Source organism: Falco cherrug, chromosome 5 (assembly GCF_023634085.1).
Source record: "Falco cherrug isolate bFalChe1 chromosome 5, bFalChe1.pri, whole genome shotgun sequence".
NCBI lineage: Eukaryota > Metazoa > Chordata > Aves > Falconiformes > Falconidae > Falco > Falco cherrug.
The window spans coordinates 3503214-3519809 of NC_073701.1; the positions used below are offsets into that span (position 1 = coordinate 3503214).

Consider the following 16596-nt stretch of genomic DNA (forward strand, 5'->3'; position numbering starts at 1 on the left):
CGAGCAGGGCCGTGAGAGGGGCGGCGGCCCCGCAGCCGCGGTTCGGTTGTGGTGCGACCTGGCGGAGCTGCCGCCGCCCGCCGTCGCCTTCCCGCCGCCTCCTTCCCGCCGCCCGCGGCGCCCTGCGCGGCGCTGAGGGAAGCCGTCCCGGGCCGGGGGACCGTCCTAACGGCGGGCGGCGGAACCCGGCGGCTCCCCTTCCGCCGCCTCCCCTTCCGCCGCCGGTAACAGCGGAATTCCACAGCATCAGCGATCGGTGTGTTTAGGGTCCACCCGCCCCGCTCGTGTCGCGGGTAACGCTCGTGCCCCGTTTGTCTCAGACTTGGGCAAACGGAAGGTTACGGTGGGAAAAGTGGGATTTTTCTGGTACCCGCATACGCTGAGGTAATTTTCTGTTCAAGTGAAGCGGCTCCCAGGTACCCCCGGTTTGCCCCCGTTCCTGAGAAGCTTAGGAAACCGGCTTTTATTGTAAAAATATATTTGTCATCCCTGCATCTGAAAAGGCTCATGCTTTGGCATCTGAGTCACTTCCTCAAGGGAAAAAAAAAACCACAAAAAGCCAAAGGGCTCACGGGTCGCGCCCTCCCTGTGAGGAGAGGAGGTTGTTGGGTGCCACGGCAGCGGGAGGATCGCAGTGCCACCCGCAGGAGTGCTCAGCCAAACTTGCAGTGACTTCGGCAGTCAGAGCTTCACCGGGACGCGGAGGGGATAGGGGAGCTAAGCTGGGGGAGCGAACTGGGGCACCTGGGAGCGTTCTGCATCTGTAGCGAGGCTCATCTGACAGCCAGGGAGCTCTTCCAGTGCTCTGAGCATCAGCTCATTTTTAAGCAGTATTACTGCCTTCTAGTTCTTGCATGTTTTGCTGGGTTCCTTAATGCTTCATTTCCCTATTCAACTTCTTTTATAAGAACTGAGTTAAGGGGAGAAGACCTGGTTCATGTAAGAGCACAATTTACCCTATATAATGGCTGACAAAGGTATTTGTTAGCAACTCTCGTGTTTTCTTCCAGACTTCTTCCAAAAGTGACCAACACAGAAACCAAACTTACCTGAATGTGGCTTTTTGTTTCTTTCCCTTTAGGCAGTTTGACAGTTCTGGGCTAGTTCTTGTTTTAGAATTTTCTCCTTTTCTTTCTCTACACACAGAAATATATGCTTCTTTCTGTGTTTTTGTTGACCATAAAAATACCAGGATTGCTCTTTTTTTTTTTTTTTTCCTATGTCTTTCACTCCATGAGAGACGTCATGGGAACTATATCATAAGGCATTGGGATGAATGGGAGGAACTAACAAATTCAGTTTGCGTGTAGAATGTTGTTATTTGGTAGGCTGTTGATGGAAATGTTAAACACATTTTTAAATCATATAATGGAAAAATCAGTCATCAGCTGTATGAAACTGACACCTGATTGCATTGTCCTGTTTCCTTACTCTTGAATTTTTCAAAATAAACAGAGGAAGTTCTGATTTTCTCACAAAGGAGAAAAAAACCCAACCAAATAAAACCCCTCTGCCCCTTGCTTAAAAACTCTTGATAATAAAAACTCTTGGTAAATCTTTGCTTCCAGACCTGTGGCTGTTACATTATATTAATTAATCATAATGTAATTATAATTTTATAATTACATTTATATAATTATAAATATGTATTTATAAATATAAATATAAATTTATAATAAATAATAAAATTAACTATTAAATTAATTAAAATAATAAATTTAATATAATATATAAAATATTATATTAAAAACAAAAAGAAACAAGTAATTTTTTTGCCCTTGATATTTAACACTGTAGAGTGAATACAGAGTGAAAAATGTTGCTGACAGCTACTTGGCTTAATGTGATTAATGTTCCTAGTCCTATGAAAGCCAGGATTATCTCTGGATTGCATTCACAGCCTTCTTTGATCCTGAGAGTTGACAGTGTGGTTTTTTTAAAAAATATTGTATGTGGATTTGTCTTTTTTTTCTTTTCTTTTTTTTTTTTTCAAATCTTACTTCTGTCGGTTTACAGCCTCATGAGACCATGTTGGCCATGTTCAAGGTGGTGTGGCTGTAGGCTGTCTGGGTGATGCACGGTTCGTAAGGCAGAGGTTGTAGTTTGGAGTACATGTAAGTTGGTGTTGCCACAGGACAAGAACAGTTCCCCTGTATGCCATCTTTTTGTGCTATTCTTTATAAAGAGAACTGCAAAGATGATCTGGCTGAAAATTTACTCAGTTGAAGGAAGAAAGTAATTGAGACGTTTTCTCAGTACCATTGATCATATAGCTACATAAAGACTGTGCTAGTACAGCATAGGAAGTGGTATCCGGATGCTGGGAGTAAGCGGGCAGAGGATTTTAACTGTGGTTGTATTTTTTTCCCTAGCAGTTCAGGATAGGCATAAATGCAAATTGGTTCTGTCCCTAGGCAAAGGCCAGAGACTGAAAATAACCAGTATCCTACAGGCCACAGTGATCCTCCCTAATAGTTCACCATTGCCAAGAGGGAGGATTCCCAGCCCCCTCCCTCCCCCTCCTTGCCTCATGCTGCCATGTGTTGGCCTGGGCATTCACTGCGTTTGGCTCATTGCATTAGTTGTCAGAAGGTGAATGACATGGGCTCAGTCCGGGGAGGATGCCAACAGAGCAGGACCCTGAGACTGCAGAAAGGACAAAAAGCAAGTGTATGCATGTGTGTGTGATGTCTGCACCCACCCACTCCCTATGAGTGGGCTCTACCGTGGGTCTAAGTGCTTTCTTACTGGAGTTTGGGGAAAGCAGGTCGTGTTTGTGGGCTCTGGGGGAATTAGCAGGGCTATGGGTGAATATTCTGATAGTCCTGGACTGAACATTTATTTCAGGGTTCTGTGGAACTGGTGGTTCTGAGGGTTAGGAGGGAATGTAATACTCTGCTGCTTAGAGATCACAATCTGGAAAAAAAAAATAATCCTAAAAAAGGGGTAGTTGGGAAGTTACAAAAAACAGAACAAAAATCCAGTATTTAGAAAGATCAGATCTTGAGGCAGACTGTTGCTTGCTGTAAGCTAATCAGCAAGTGCTTTTCCACCCAGCTTTAGCAGGTGGAACATTAACATCTTAATGTTAATATGTGAGCCTAACTGCTGCTGGTATAGACCTAATATGTACATATATGCATTTCAAATGGGTACTTGAGACCAAAAAAGATGATAATGATAGCATTAAAAATAAAAAGGGGATTAGTTTACAGAAGTTTTCCAGAATAACTAAGCCTTACATCAGCTCCAAGAAAAGTAGTGAAGAAAATCATATCAGGCAGACAAATATAGTAATGAAGCATTTATTGCTGATAAATGGAATATTAAATTCCACTTACTTAGTCTGAATAGAATGTGGATACCTTTAGCCTGCTAAAATGCTTGAAGAGCCAGAATTATTCAGGTGAATATTAAAACATCAAGTATAGCGCACTAGGTTGTATGGGTGACCTGCTACTCTGTGCCTTGTCTTGTGTAGGCTGCAATTCAAGCTCTGCATTCAGAGACATGATTTGGTTAGCACGGAGTTCCAGGTTACGTGCATTAGCTGAGTGGTTGTCAAACATGACAAAATCTGAAATGTTTTCATGTACTGCAAACCAGGCTAAGATTCATGGCTTGCTGTTTGCTGCAGGCCAAATCTGCGCACCCGTGCTGCTGTCGTGGTTCAGCTGATGTGTGGTAGGCAGAACACTTGACCATGGCTCTGAATCCTGGGTAGGATGGGAAGGCTGCGTAGGGAAAGGTATCTTCCTGCTGGAGAAGTGGGAACAGAAAATGATGTAGACAGCATGAGGTGGGTGGGTTTGCAGAAGAGGCTTTGCTTGTACGTACCTTCTCTTTATCAGTAATGCTTTTGTTATGTGATTGGTTTGGAAGGATAGAACACAAAGACATGGCATAAGAAGGAATTTGGAGTGTGTTGAAGGAGATACAGGAGCAGGTAGTCTGATGGTTTCTGTAGAGGCTACTGGAAGCCTTAGCACAACACTGCTTTGTTGTGTGAACTTTATCTTGGAATAATAGGCTGCAATAAGGAGAGAGGGAGAAAGCAGAGAAACATAATTCTTATTTCTAGCTTTCCGAAAAGAGCGTATGAAAAAATGCTTGGCTGTTACTTCTTCCTCTTTGCTCACAGCAGAGAAGTTAGCTGCAGTGGAATAGGAAATCTGTCTCGGCATAAAATGAAGTAGAAAGCAGGGGGAATGGTTCCTTGGAAATTTATTAGAAAAAATATGACGACGCATGCTTTCTTTAGAAGCTCAAAAATATGTGATGGAGACCTTACGCAACATTTCTGTATTACGTATAATGTCCTTGAAAAAAGGAAGCTGACAGCATTGAATGGGAGGTTTCTTCACACTTCACCGCAGCAGGGAAGCAGAGAAGTGTCCAGTCCCTAGTTTTAGACAGATGGAGATAATGGTCTCCTTCTGTCTGAGGAGAAAGGCCTGAGTGTCCTTGGGCAGGACCTCTTCATTTCTTTGCTGTCAAGCTTTTGTTTCTCCAGCCAGCAAGAACAGAGTGCTGAAGGAGGCAGTGCTCCCCCATCCCAAGCAGAAGCTGTGGAGGGAAAACTTGTTTTCTTTTCAGCTCAGCTTTCCTTCATTCTTATTTCTTGACTTAATGAAGAAACAATCTTTCCCTCATAACTCCAGCCGGGCCCTTATGACTGAGCAAAGACATGGAGAGGTTACATGCTTCAGCACCCAGGCTTAGGAAGTTGTTAGTGGTTGGCTAAGCAGTGATGGCTGGCTTTCCTCCTGTTCTCAGTCCCCAGCAAATGGCTGCTTTCCTCTTACCTTGCTCTTGTCAACAACTGCAGTGGCTTGGCTTACGCTTGTGTTGTGATTTGACCCCAGCTGGGAACTATGTACCATGCAGCTGCGCGCTCACTCCCCCCTCACCCAGAAGGATGGGGAGAAGAATTGGAAAGGAACATAAAACTTGAGGGCTAAGATAAGAACAAGTTAATAACTAAAGCAAAAGCTGCACACGCAAGCAAAGCAAAACAAGGAATTAATTCACTACTATCCGTCAGCAGGCAGATGTTCAGCCATCTCTAGGAAAGCAGGGCTCCATCATGCATAATGATTACTTGGGAAGACAAATGCCGTAACACCAAATGCCCCCCTCATCCTTCTTCTTCCCCCAGCTTATATATATTCAGCGTGATGTCATATGGTATGGATTACCTCTTTGGCTAGTGCAGGTCAGCTGTCGTGCCTGTGTCCCCTCCCCATTTCTTGTGCCTGTCCAGCCTTCTCGCTGGCAAGGCCCGAGAAACTGAAAAGTCCTTGACTTAGTACAAACACTACCGGGCCACGACCAGAAACATCAGTGTCCTATCAACATTGTTCTCACACCAAATCTGAAAGGAAGCACTGTACCAGCTACTAAGAAGAAAACTAACTCTGTCCTAGCTGAAACCAGGACAGTTTGCTGATGTTAAGCCACCACAGCTTGGTTGTGTCTGTAAGCCAAAGTTACTGAGAGGTAGAATTTCACAGTGGGTAAAACAGGGAGTTTTTCTCCATGCTGGGACTACTATAGGTCCCTAGGCTAGAGATGACTTCTTGAGGAAAGTGTGTTCCTAGAAATGGTCTTTATGAAACATAAGTCTCTAACAAGAGTCCAGTCCTCATCAGATCATGAGTGTTTCATCGCGCCCAGCATCCTGCCTCCTTGTGGTCTCCAAATACAAATGTTGGAGCTCCTCTGTTCTGTCCTGGGTTTTGTTCTTTTCTGGAAATTGTTATTTGAGATGGGTGGAAAGAGATACTCATACTGGGGCAGCAGGAGCAAGTGAGATGTATAAACCTGTCTGAACAGGATAGAAGACAAAGAAAGGCAGGTGGGTTGTGTCGAAAAGATGTGGCAGTGATGGCCAAGCCCTCTTTGCCCTATTTACTTTCCCAATTCCTGTGTCCGGAAAAGGCCACTGTGTAAGTGCAGATGGAAAGTAGATACTGTAATGGAGTAAGAGTGCTTTCATGGGTAAATTGCAAACAAACTGAATAGTCCATAAGTAGTAAGGCATGGAGAAGACTTGCATGTGCAGTTTTCTATCCAAACAGTCAGAAGTGTGTTTCCCATTGCTTGCCTTCATTTTCCTGTTTGAGAAAGTCTTTGTTTCTGTGATGTGGCACCAGGCAGAAGAACAGGACACTCGGTATGCTGGCAAGCATTGTTCTTTGGTGATGGGGAACCTAATCTTCTTAATGACTGGCCTGGCTGACCTGGCTGCTTTCATATGGAATAGAGATAGGATGTGGAGCAAGATGGGCCGTAGTTTGTTTTCTGAACTCATACATTGAAGGGAAGTGACTTGTTTTGGTGTGATAAAGCTGTAGTATCTGCACTGATTTATGAACAGTAGTAAGTTTTCATACCATGATGACATAAGAAGCAAGGGAAGCACAGAATGATATAGGAATTGGTGGGTTCTTGACTTAATGCCATTTAAGAATAAAATAAAAGAAAAAGGTCCAAAAGAAACCTAAAACAGTAGCTGTCACTTGGGAGCAGTTGACTTGAGCAGTAGGCTTCTGAAATATTTCTCTTCTTCTCTTTCACCATGCAGTTACTGTTCAAAGGGAAATTTTTGATGGTGCATATTGGAAATCTTGCCTTAATGTGAGACCTCATTTATATCATAATTACGCCTTTCTTTCAACTTAGTAGTAAAAATTTACGAGCTACTGTGGAGCAGAATTGAGTCCTTAATGCAAGTGTAACTTGAACTTAGTATTGACATGATTTTGTTTGTGTCCATGTGCATGTCTGCCATGGGAGTAGTCTTGTGATTAGAGCCATTCAGAAGTAGGAGGTGGTTGCTGAAGACTGAAGACTGAAACAGGGACAGAGATGCTAATGGTTTACAGTATCTCTGTCCCACAGCAGAATTTTGTCTTGTCTGTTAGATCAGTAGATTTTTTTTTACACACGTAGAGACAATCTCTTATCCCTCTTCTTTTCTGTTGTTTATTTACATTGAGTGCCTGGGCCTTTTTAGCAGAATATGATTGATTCAAAACTGATAGCAGTTAAGGCTTCTGGACACCTCCCATTTCTAGCAGAGCAGCAAGCAAGATCTCCAAGGTTGGGATGCTGTTTCACATACATCAGCTGTGAAATAAACTTGCTTAAGTGACATTTCCAAGGCAAATCACTAGTATCCCCATGATTTTAGAGCAGGTGCTTTGAATCAAGTAGCAGTTTTGTGTCAGAAGTGTGCTTTTCACTAACTTTGTGAATATTCATGCTGGAAAAACTGCAGTTCATTTGCTGGGCAGGAGCTTCAGCCTGAGCATTCTGCAACAAGATGCTGTGATAGAGAGATTTTTGCTGGTGACAGCAATTCTTCATTTCAACTTTTTCACAAGGCCATGGGCAGGAGGCCTAATTCAAGTGAACAGAGGGAAAGTACTGAGGGTAGAGGACTTTAGGTTGGGGAAGAAGATTAGGACAATAATTCTACCTGGGACCAGAATGTGGAAACTGATCCCTATGTGGTGCCTGTCACATGATTGTGCTGGCAGGCTGGGTTTGGGTAATTCTTCAACTGACCCAAACTGACAAATATGCAACATTGTGATGTGCTTCTAACCTAAATTTGAATGTACCTAAAAGTGCATACAGCATTAGTCAAGCAATAGTTTATAAAATAATTGTTAAAATAACTTTTTTCTTTTTTTCCTTGTAGCACACATCTACTGTGAGGACGTGTTTGGCATCGTGGGAGAAAATTTTACTTTTCCAGTAAAAATAGACCAAAAAATAATGGAAATTATTTGGACGAAAAACAAGGATAAAGTGGCTGAATGGGAAGAGCAAACCAAACCAACATATTTTAATTCTCTCTGTTACAGAGGTTTGCTTAATGAGGAGAATGGGTGCTTGACTATATTTAACTTGGAGAACAATGACACTGGCACATACATGTTAGACTACGTGGATTCCATGAAGAAAAGTTATGTTTTAACCTTCATACTTGCTGTATTAGGTAAGTACTGGAAGAACTGCATAAAGATTTGTATCACTTTATTAACTTTAAGAAGGCTACAAAGGGGGTTGTTTGTCAGGGAAGCAAACAGAAATAGGGAGGGGCTGTTACTGGGCTTTATTGTTAAGTCACTTAGGCACGTTAAACACATCTTAAAAGGTGGTATCTGATTTGTGTGCCCATCATTATTCATCTTGGAATGACTTCTAGAATGCATGTATGTCGCGACGGAGGGAAGACACAGTCACTCAATATGAGTGATCAGCAGACTTCGTTTATTGTCTCTTACAGTCACCTTTTATGCCTTCTTATAATTAGCTCATACATATTACAAAAGTTAAGCTCATTATTGGTTAGTTGCCTAAATACCAAGCCCGCCCCTAGTTTCTCTTCTGTAGTTTTCTGTTCCCACCTGCAACATTCTTTTCCCACCGAAATCTTCCTGTTACTGTGTAACAAGGACAGCCAAAGACAGTGTATTTTGCTTTACTTCAGATAAGCTGAGAGCGATGTGCATTTTTGTTCAGCCAGCTGGACTATGTCTATGAGACCTTTTTCAGCTAGCCAGTTATCCACACATGTAGATGGCACACTGTGTACTTTCAGGTAGATAACCAAACTCTTTGAGCAAGCTGGCCAAGTTATCCCAGGCAGTATGTATCTACTAAAGATGCTTCTGCAGGCATATTACATGTGCTTGAATATCTGTAATACTATCCTGCGCAGATCTATGCAGCTTCATAGTAGTCTTTGGGAAATATATTTGACCAGTGTGTATTTTAGTCCCGTTGACAATGAACCATGAGGAGTCTCAAATGAGACACAGAAGAACCGCAAACAGATCCACTTTTAGAAAGTCATTTCTCTCATACACGTGTGTCCACACACATGCACACCTTACACTATGCGCTCATGCTGCTTTTGTTGCTCCTGCCCTTGTCCTGTGCTAAAGTTCAAGGCAGTTTATAACCAAAGTAATACAGAGTGTTTTCTCTCCTTTCAGCTCCACCTTCAGAACCTGAAATAAGGTGCAATATCAGCGGTGATAACCTTGTGTTAGTATGTATATCAGATTTCCAGAAGACTCTGCATTACACTTGGAATTTCAGTCGCTTGCCAGCCACTCATCACACCCAGGAAGTTGTGATATCTAAGAAGGACGTTGATGCCTCCGAGAGAGCTGCATGTTTCATTAGATTCTCTCAAACGGAAAAGAGCTCTGAAATCTCTTTGACTCAATGCTTTTCAGGTAGAGAAGGTAAGAATGGGTCAGGCTGTATATGCAAGTCTGAGAGGCTAGGTTGGGAAGCAGCATAGGCTTTGATTGTGAGATTTCTACTGACTTCTGAGGAAGTTGAGTTTAAAAAGTAAAAAGCATCAGAAGTGATTTGTCTACTAAAAGTGTGTTTAAGGTTGGTGAAAGGTATAGGATTGACAGTTTGATCCCCCTGGAAAGACACTTTTTGCAGGGATCTCAACAGAATAAACCCTTCAGTTGTGACTTGAAATCATAGAATCATTTAGATTGGAAAAGACCTTTTAAGATAGAGTCCAATGATAAACCTAGCACTGCCATGTCTACCACTAAACCATGTCGTGAAGCGCCACATCTACACACCTTCTAAATACCTCTAGGGATTGCAACTCAACCACTTCCCTAGACAGGCTGTTCCAATGCTTGACCACCTAACTTGGTCACTTGGAGAAGAAATTTTTCCTGATATCCAGTCTAAACTTCCCCTGGTGCAACTTGAGGCATTTGTCTCTCATCCTATCATTTGTTCCCTGGGAAAAGAGACTGACACCCACCTCACTATTATTGCTCAAAAGGAGGCTGTAAAGAGAGAGACACACTTAGAAGATCTCTTTGAACCTTCTGACCTGATATAATTAATGCTAATGACTGTTGTGCTGTTTGTACTGCTTTCCATGAACTGGAATGAAATTATTCAGTTGTTTCAAGTGAATCATCTAGCAGCCACTAGTTAAAATAATTTCTTACTTAGTCTGTGCATGAGTCAATGAGCTTACTACTTTTCCTCCTTCACAGACAGATATAAAGAGGAGAAAAGAGAATGTTCCTGCTGTTGCTTATTGCTCTGGGACAGCCTCAGCTGAGCTTCAGCTCAGCCTGGGGCTTACCTTTTAAAATTTCCCATGTCTATGCAAAAGCCACTTTCATGGTTTACCAGTGTAGGATTCTTCCTCCTTCACTGGAATTATGTGCTGGAGACTTAGAAATGAGGCATTCGGTGGGTTGACCCTGACTGGCTGCCAGGTACCCTTCACGCTGCCCTATCACTCCCCCTCCTCAAAAGGATGGGGGGAGAAAATACAACAAAAGCCTCCTGTGTTAAGATAAGGACAGGGAGATCACTCTGCAATTACAGTCACGGGCAAAACTGACTCGACTTGGGGAAAATTAATTTATTGTCAGTCAAAATCAGAGTAGGATACTGAGAAACCAGAATGAATCTAAACACCTCTCCTCCACCCCTCCTCTCTTCCCAGACTCAACTTCGTTCCTGATTTCTCTACCTCCTCGCCACAAGCAGTGCAGGGGGATGGGGAATGGGGGTTGTAGGCAGCTTGTTACATGCTGTGTCTGCTGCTCCTTCCTCCTCACGCTCTTCACCTGCTCCGGCAAGGGGTCCCACCCATGGGAGACTGTCCTCCATGAGCTTCTCCAACATGAGCCCTTCCCACAGGCTGCAGTTCTTCAAGAACTGCTCCAGTATGGGTCTCTTCCATGGGGTCACAAGTCCTGCCAGGAGCCTGCTCCAGCGCAGGCTTCCCACAGGGTCACAGCCTCCTTTGGGCATCCCCCTGCCCTGGTGTGGGGTCTTCCACAGGCTGCAGATGGATATCTGCTCCATCTTAGGCCTCCATAGGCTGCAGGGGGACAGCCTGCCTCACTGTGGTCTTTAACATGGGCTGCAGGGGAATCTCCTGCTCCAGGAGCATGTCCTCCCCCTCCTTCTTCACTGACTTTGGTGTCTGCAGAGTTATTTCTTTCTCCTCTCATGCCTCTCTCTGGCTGCAGTTGTGCAGCAGTTTCCCCCCTTTCTTAAATATGTTATCACAGAGGTGCTACCACCATCACTGATGGGCTCAGCTTTGGCCAGTGGCAGGTCCTTCTTGGAGCTGTCTGGCATTGGCTCTGTCTGACATGGTGGCAGCTTCTGGCATCTTCTCACAGAAGCTAACCCTGCAGCCTCCCCACCACCAAAACCTTGTCATGCAAACCTGATACAAGTGAACTGCTGAAATGTCATTTGGCTGAGATCTGGCTTGGCCTTTCATAGACCAAAAAACAGAATAGCTGTTGCCTTTCAAGCAGTGATGTGCCTTCACTAAACTAAGGTACTTACCATGTAACTTTCTGGGAACTGACTTAAGGTTTTGCTAATAACTGACTCTGGTACATTAATTTCTTGAGGTTTGTGTGGGGGTTTTTGTTTGTTTTGGTCTTTTAAAATTACAAATGGCTATAAAACGTACTCAAGGTTGTATTTCTACTGAAGTAGTGTGTCACACAGTTGCTTTTTAACTAACCAATCATTATTTATTTCATTTTTTTAAAGGAATCGGCTATCACAACAGAAGCAGATATACTCTTATACCAGCTTTTGTTGTCTTCATGCTATCTGTAGTAATAGTAGGGTTCCTATACAGCAGAGGTATGTATAGCATTTCCTAATTAAGCTTAACATGCTTCGAGATTATGCTGATCTAAAGTTCTGTAGGATGTATGGAAGTTTCTGACCATGGAATCTGTTGTAAATACAGTAGTAGAAACAGGTACATCTTAGGCAAAGGCTAATAGTTTTGAAGGAAATAATATACTGAACTTTCTTGCATTCGGACACTGGGCTCTCTGTACTGGGAAACACTGTAGTTTATCTTTCCATATTTCTCCTTCAGACTAGGTGTTTCATTTACTGTGTGTTTCTGCTTACAAATATCTGTGGCCTCTCCTATTTCTACCTGAGTGTGCTTTCACTGCCTTTTTTTGATAGCATCATAAAGCTGCCCTCAAGAGCAGATTTCTTGTTGGGACAGGCTCATACCAGGGGCTTTTAAATACTTTATGTGGAGTCTAAGCTGACAACCATGCTCAGCTGATACATAGGGACTTCTGTGCCTCCTGTCAGCCTGTATTGCCATCATCTTGGAGTTCTAGATTTGTTTCTTGATTTTCTTGATCCATCCCTACACTGAATTCAAGTATCTTTTTTTATAAATCTGACATCTTATTTGGAAATGGTAATTGTAGGCTATCACTGTGTATCTCTTGCTGCCACCTTTTTAGGTTAAGAGGTCAGATTGTATTCCGGCTTGAAAAAGAGAAGCGTACCATCTCTTCTCTTTGTGTTTGAGAGAGTCCCAAACAGGAATACATTGCTCTGCATGGAAAATTCCTGTTGGCTTCCAGATGGGGTCACCACTTGGGGGTGGCTGCAGGGTGAAGAGCATGGGATGCATCTCCTGTCTGGGAAGGACTAATTGATGAGCATATATAAATGTATATTGTGTGTGGACCTTATGCTTTCCTGATCATTCTCCATTTAGTTTCTGTTGGCGTAGAATCATAAAATAAACTAGGTGGGAAGGAATCCCTGGTGGTTGCATCCAACTTGCTACTCAAGGCAAGACCAGCTTGAAAGCTAGATCATGTTGCTCAGGACCTTGTCCAGTCAAACTGAATAATTCCAAGGATGGAAATTCCCCAGCCTCTTTCAGCGTGTGTTCAAGTGCTGAATCACCCTCGTGGGGAAGGATATTTTCTTCATTTCTGTTAGGGATTTCCCCTTTGCAACTTGCAGCCATTGCCTCCTGTCTTTTTGTTCTGTACTTCTGAGAGGAATTGTGGATAACTGGCTAGCTGAAAAAGGTCACATAGACATAGTCCAGCTGGCTGGACAAAAATGCACATCGCTCTCAGCTTATCTGAAGTAAAGCAAAAATACACTGTCTTTGGCTGTCCTTGTTACACAATAACAGGAAGACTGCGGTGGGAAAAGAATGTTGCAGGTGGGAACAGATTACTACAGAAGAGAAACTAGGGGCGGGCTTGGTATTTAGGCAACTAACCAATAATGAGCTTAACTTTTGTAATATGTATGAGCTAATTATAAGAAGGCATAAAAGGTGACTGTAAGAGACAATAAACGAAGTCTGCTGATCACTCATATTGAGTGACTGTGTCTTCCCTCCATCGCGACAAGGAATTTCCTTTGATTTATATGTAAGTTAGTTATAGACTGTGATTAGCCATCTCCTTAACCTTCTTTTATTCAGGCTGAATAAACCAAATTCTCTCATTACCTCCTTGCACAGCTCCAGCCCCCTAAGCATTTTGGTGGACACTTGCTGGACCAGCTTCAGAACTGGGAAGCCTAAACCTAGACAACACTCCACGTGTTGTGTCACAAATACTGAACAGACAGGAAGAATTTTTCTGTTGATGGGCTGACTACATTTCTGCTAACACAGCCCAGTGTCTGGTAGGCTTCTATGGCAAGGGCATGTTTCTGACTAATGTTCAGCTTGTGGTCCACCAGGGCTTCCAGGTCCTTTTCTGAAGAGATATTTTCTAGCCAGATAGAGCTCGGCCTGTACTACTCTATGGGGTGATTTCAAGAGGTGCAGGACTTTACGTTTGCCATTGAACATCACATCTTTTCTGCCAGCACATTCCTCCAGGTTATTGAAGGCCCTCTGAGTGGCAACCAAGCCTTTCAGCATATCCCCTGCTCTCCTCAGTTTGATGTCATCTGCAAACCTTCTGAGGGTACTTTCTGTGTCCTTGTCCATGTTGGTGATGTTGAACAACACTGCTTTGAATCAACACATGAAGAATGTCACTCACAACTGGCCATCAGTTAGACTTAAAATAATTCAGCTAGTAACCTTGAAACAGCAAAAGTTTCACCATGCTAGAAAATAAACTTGTTATACCTTGATAGGATAAGCACTCCATGTATATAATCAATCAAAAAATGTGATTTGCTGATTATTTAAGTAAAAGACTCAGAATCATAAATTGCTAAGCTCTGCTTTAGTTTTGTTTGGATGTGTTCTGACTTATTGTTGTTGCAGGAGGCCCGTTTTGTTGATCTCTCACTGATTGTCTTTGCCCCAAAACAGTATTTTGCTCTTTCTTCTTTCCCTAAGTCAAGTATTTAGCTGCACAACCTCAGTGAATTTTATTTGGTTTGGGGTGGAGCGGGGGAGTGGATGGAGGCTGTCAACTAGTTTCTGAAGGACCAAATTTTATTTCTGAGTAATTTCTCCAGGTGTCCTATTTGTTTTGGTGCAGGTAGACGTAAATGTCTGACAGGAAGAGTTGCTTGGAATAGTCCAGTCCATGGCTCAGGTAAGAGAGCTAGTGTCACAAATCTGTGTAAATCAGACTATTGCTTTAATTTGAACAAGGCTTACAATGTTTTTCTTTGTGGCGGTACAGTCTCTTATGGGAGAAGGAAGTAAGTAAGTTTTCTTTCAGGCCTTAGTTGTTCTAAAGAGTATAGTTATTTTTTCCAGGTCATTAATATATACTGTCTAAAAATAATAAATGTCATTATAGAACATCAGCTGCCTTCCTCTGTGGACAGCCAAGAACAGCTGAACTCAGAGTTAAGAAACCTATATTGGGGTATAAATGTTTCTAAACATCTGCTGTTGGTTGGAGCAAGGAGTCAGATCTGCTCATTTCCTTTTTTTGGAGGGTCTAAGCTTTTGAGTTGGTTTTTCAGTGTTTGTGCATGCAGCCTCAAAGTCTCAGTTGAGGTCCAATAGTGGATAATCCCAGGGACCTGCACTTCGCGAATGTGTTAGTGAGGCTGGCAGAATTCCTGACAGTGGATGGCCTGAGATCTCCCTGATCAGCAGCTCTCTTTGCCAGAAATGGAATTCACCTCCAATGGAGAATGGGAGCTGGCCTCAGGGTGAAGGCTGGAAAAAGCACACTACAGGGCAATGTCTATTGGAGAACTTACTCTTTACCTGTTTGGTTAGGGCTGGTTTACGTGCTGAAATGAGGTTAATATTTCTTCTGTCTCTTTTAATCTTATCTGCCTGTCCCATTTATATAAACTTCTTTCAGAAATCTGGTTGATTATTTTTCTGAATTGAGTGTTCATATGAGGTGCTTAGGGCTGGGCTTGAATGTAATACATTGCTTATTCCCAGTGCTCCCCATGGAAATTTCTTTCTGGCCTGTCTTGGAAATTGGGCAGCTAACCTTTTTCTCTGTGCATTGAATTTGACTTGGAAAGCTAGTGGTTCCAGTGGGTGGGGGTTGATGCTGTGCATGTGGCAGTAGATTTAATGATGATGGTCAAAAGTATTATCACTTCAGACTGGCAGGAGTTTGCTGTTAGTTTACCTTGGTCATATCTTGAAAATCCATCCAGGGACTGGTGAATGCAGGCATGTTGCTACTCTGGTGGGCAGAACTGTGGTCCTTGCTTCCCGTGCATGACTGGTGCGTGCTTATATCCTGTGGGTCAAGTTGCAGTTGTCTCCTTTGCTTTCTCTAACCCCTTTCAGTTGTTTCAGGAAAGTTCTGTTATCAGCACCATTTGATTCACTCTTACTGCATTTTGCAGCCTTGTCTTCTCCTTGTAACAGAAGGAGACAGTCAGTGGAGGAATTTCTCACCTCTGTCTGTTAGTTACCAGTCTGCTTCCCACCCATGATTTCTTTACATGATGCCCTTCTGCAGGCAACACAGATTCTCAGGGTGGTCTGCATTCCTGTCTTCCTGTCCAAATCCCCACTTGTGCTTCTGCTGTCCATTCTAACCCTGCGTTGTGATTTTTGGTTGGAGTGAGTTTTTTGGTTTTGAGTTTTTTACTAATTTAATTTGCAACACACTTGCTCAGGTCTCTGGCTTCTGGGTCTGTGTGTTAAGGTGTGGGAATCGCTCTACGGTGAGCAGCTAAGGAAGGGGACAACTGTAGTCTGTGCTTCTTTCACAAGGGTGAACAAGGACAACATATTTCAGCTTTAGCATGTATGCGTCTTGTTGCTAGGACCACTGTGGTCTGTTCTTACAAATCAAATTAAATTGGCCCCTAGGCAGTCAAGTAGAATAAGGGGAGCAGGGGAAGACTCTTAAAAAACACTTTGTTGTGGAGGTCACCAGACCAAATACTGTTTCAGTGGGGAATGCCCAAAGATTCCACCATCAGATACGTGCTCAGTGCCCTGTTGGAGTGTTATGGTGTTAAACCAATGGTGGCATCATGTGGGATACTCAGCCTGGTATTTTATATGAGCTGCTGGAGTTAGCATAAGGCTGGAGCAGGATGTTTCTTAAACTGTAAACTACTGTGTCACCTTTGCAGAGATTTTCTGTATGTTTAATTTCTAAGTTACTTTAATTTGTGAAGTTTCTGAATGTTTTTATCGGTTTGGAGGTTAAAAAACATGGTGAGGTCCTTGGTGATGGGCTTGGAAAAGATGCCACAGGTAGAGAAGCAGTACTGCGAAAGCAAGGGGTTTGGGGTTTTGGGGTTTGTTTGGTTTTTTTTTTTCTCCCTTTCTACCCCTCCCCTGTCCCAGCATATCAAAGTCTTAGG

At 43.0% G+C, this 16596-nt stretch overlaps 1 protein-coding gene across 10 annotated transcripts in view; it reads left to right on the forward strand.

Moving 5' to 3' along the window:
• The window catches only part of CD58 (CD58 molecule), a 49889-nt gene that overhangs the window by 306 nt on the left and 32987 nt on the right, over nt 1-16596 (forward strand). For 6 of the 10 annotated variants that reach the window (XM_027816942.2, XM_027816941.2, XM_027816940.2 and 3 more), the window contains exons 2-5: nt 7709-8008; nt 9012-9266; nt 11593-11688; nt 14331-14387. In XM_027816942.2, coding sequence (XP_027672743.1) covers nt 7709-8008; nt 9012-9266; nt 11593-11688; nt 14331-14387 — 708 coding nt within the window. The remainder of the gene's footprint in view (nt 1-7708; nt 8009-9011; nt 9267-11592; nt 11689-14330; nt 14388-16596) is intronic. The other 4 variants (XM_027816947.2, XM_055711968.1, XM_027816944.2 and 1 more) reach the window with 3 other exon arrangements.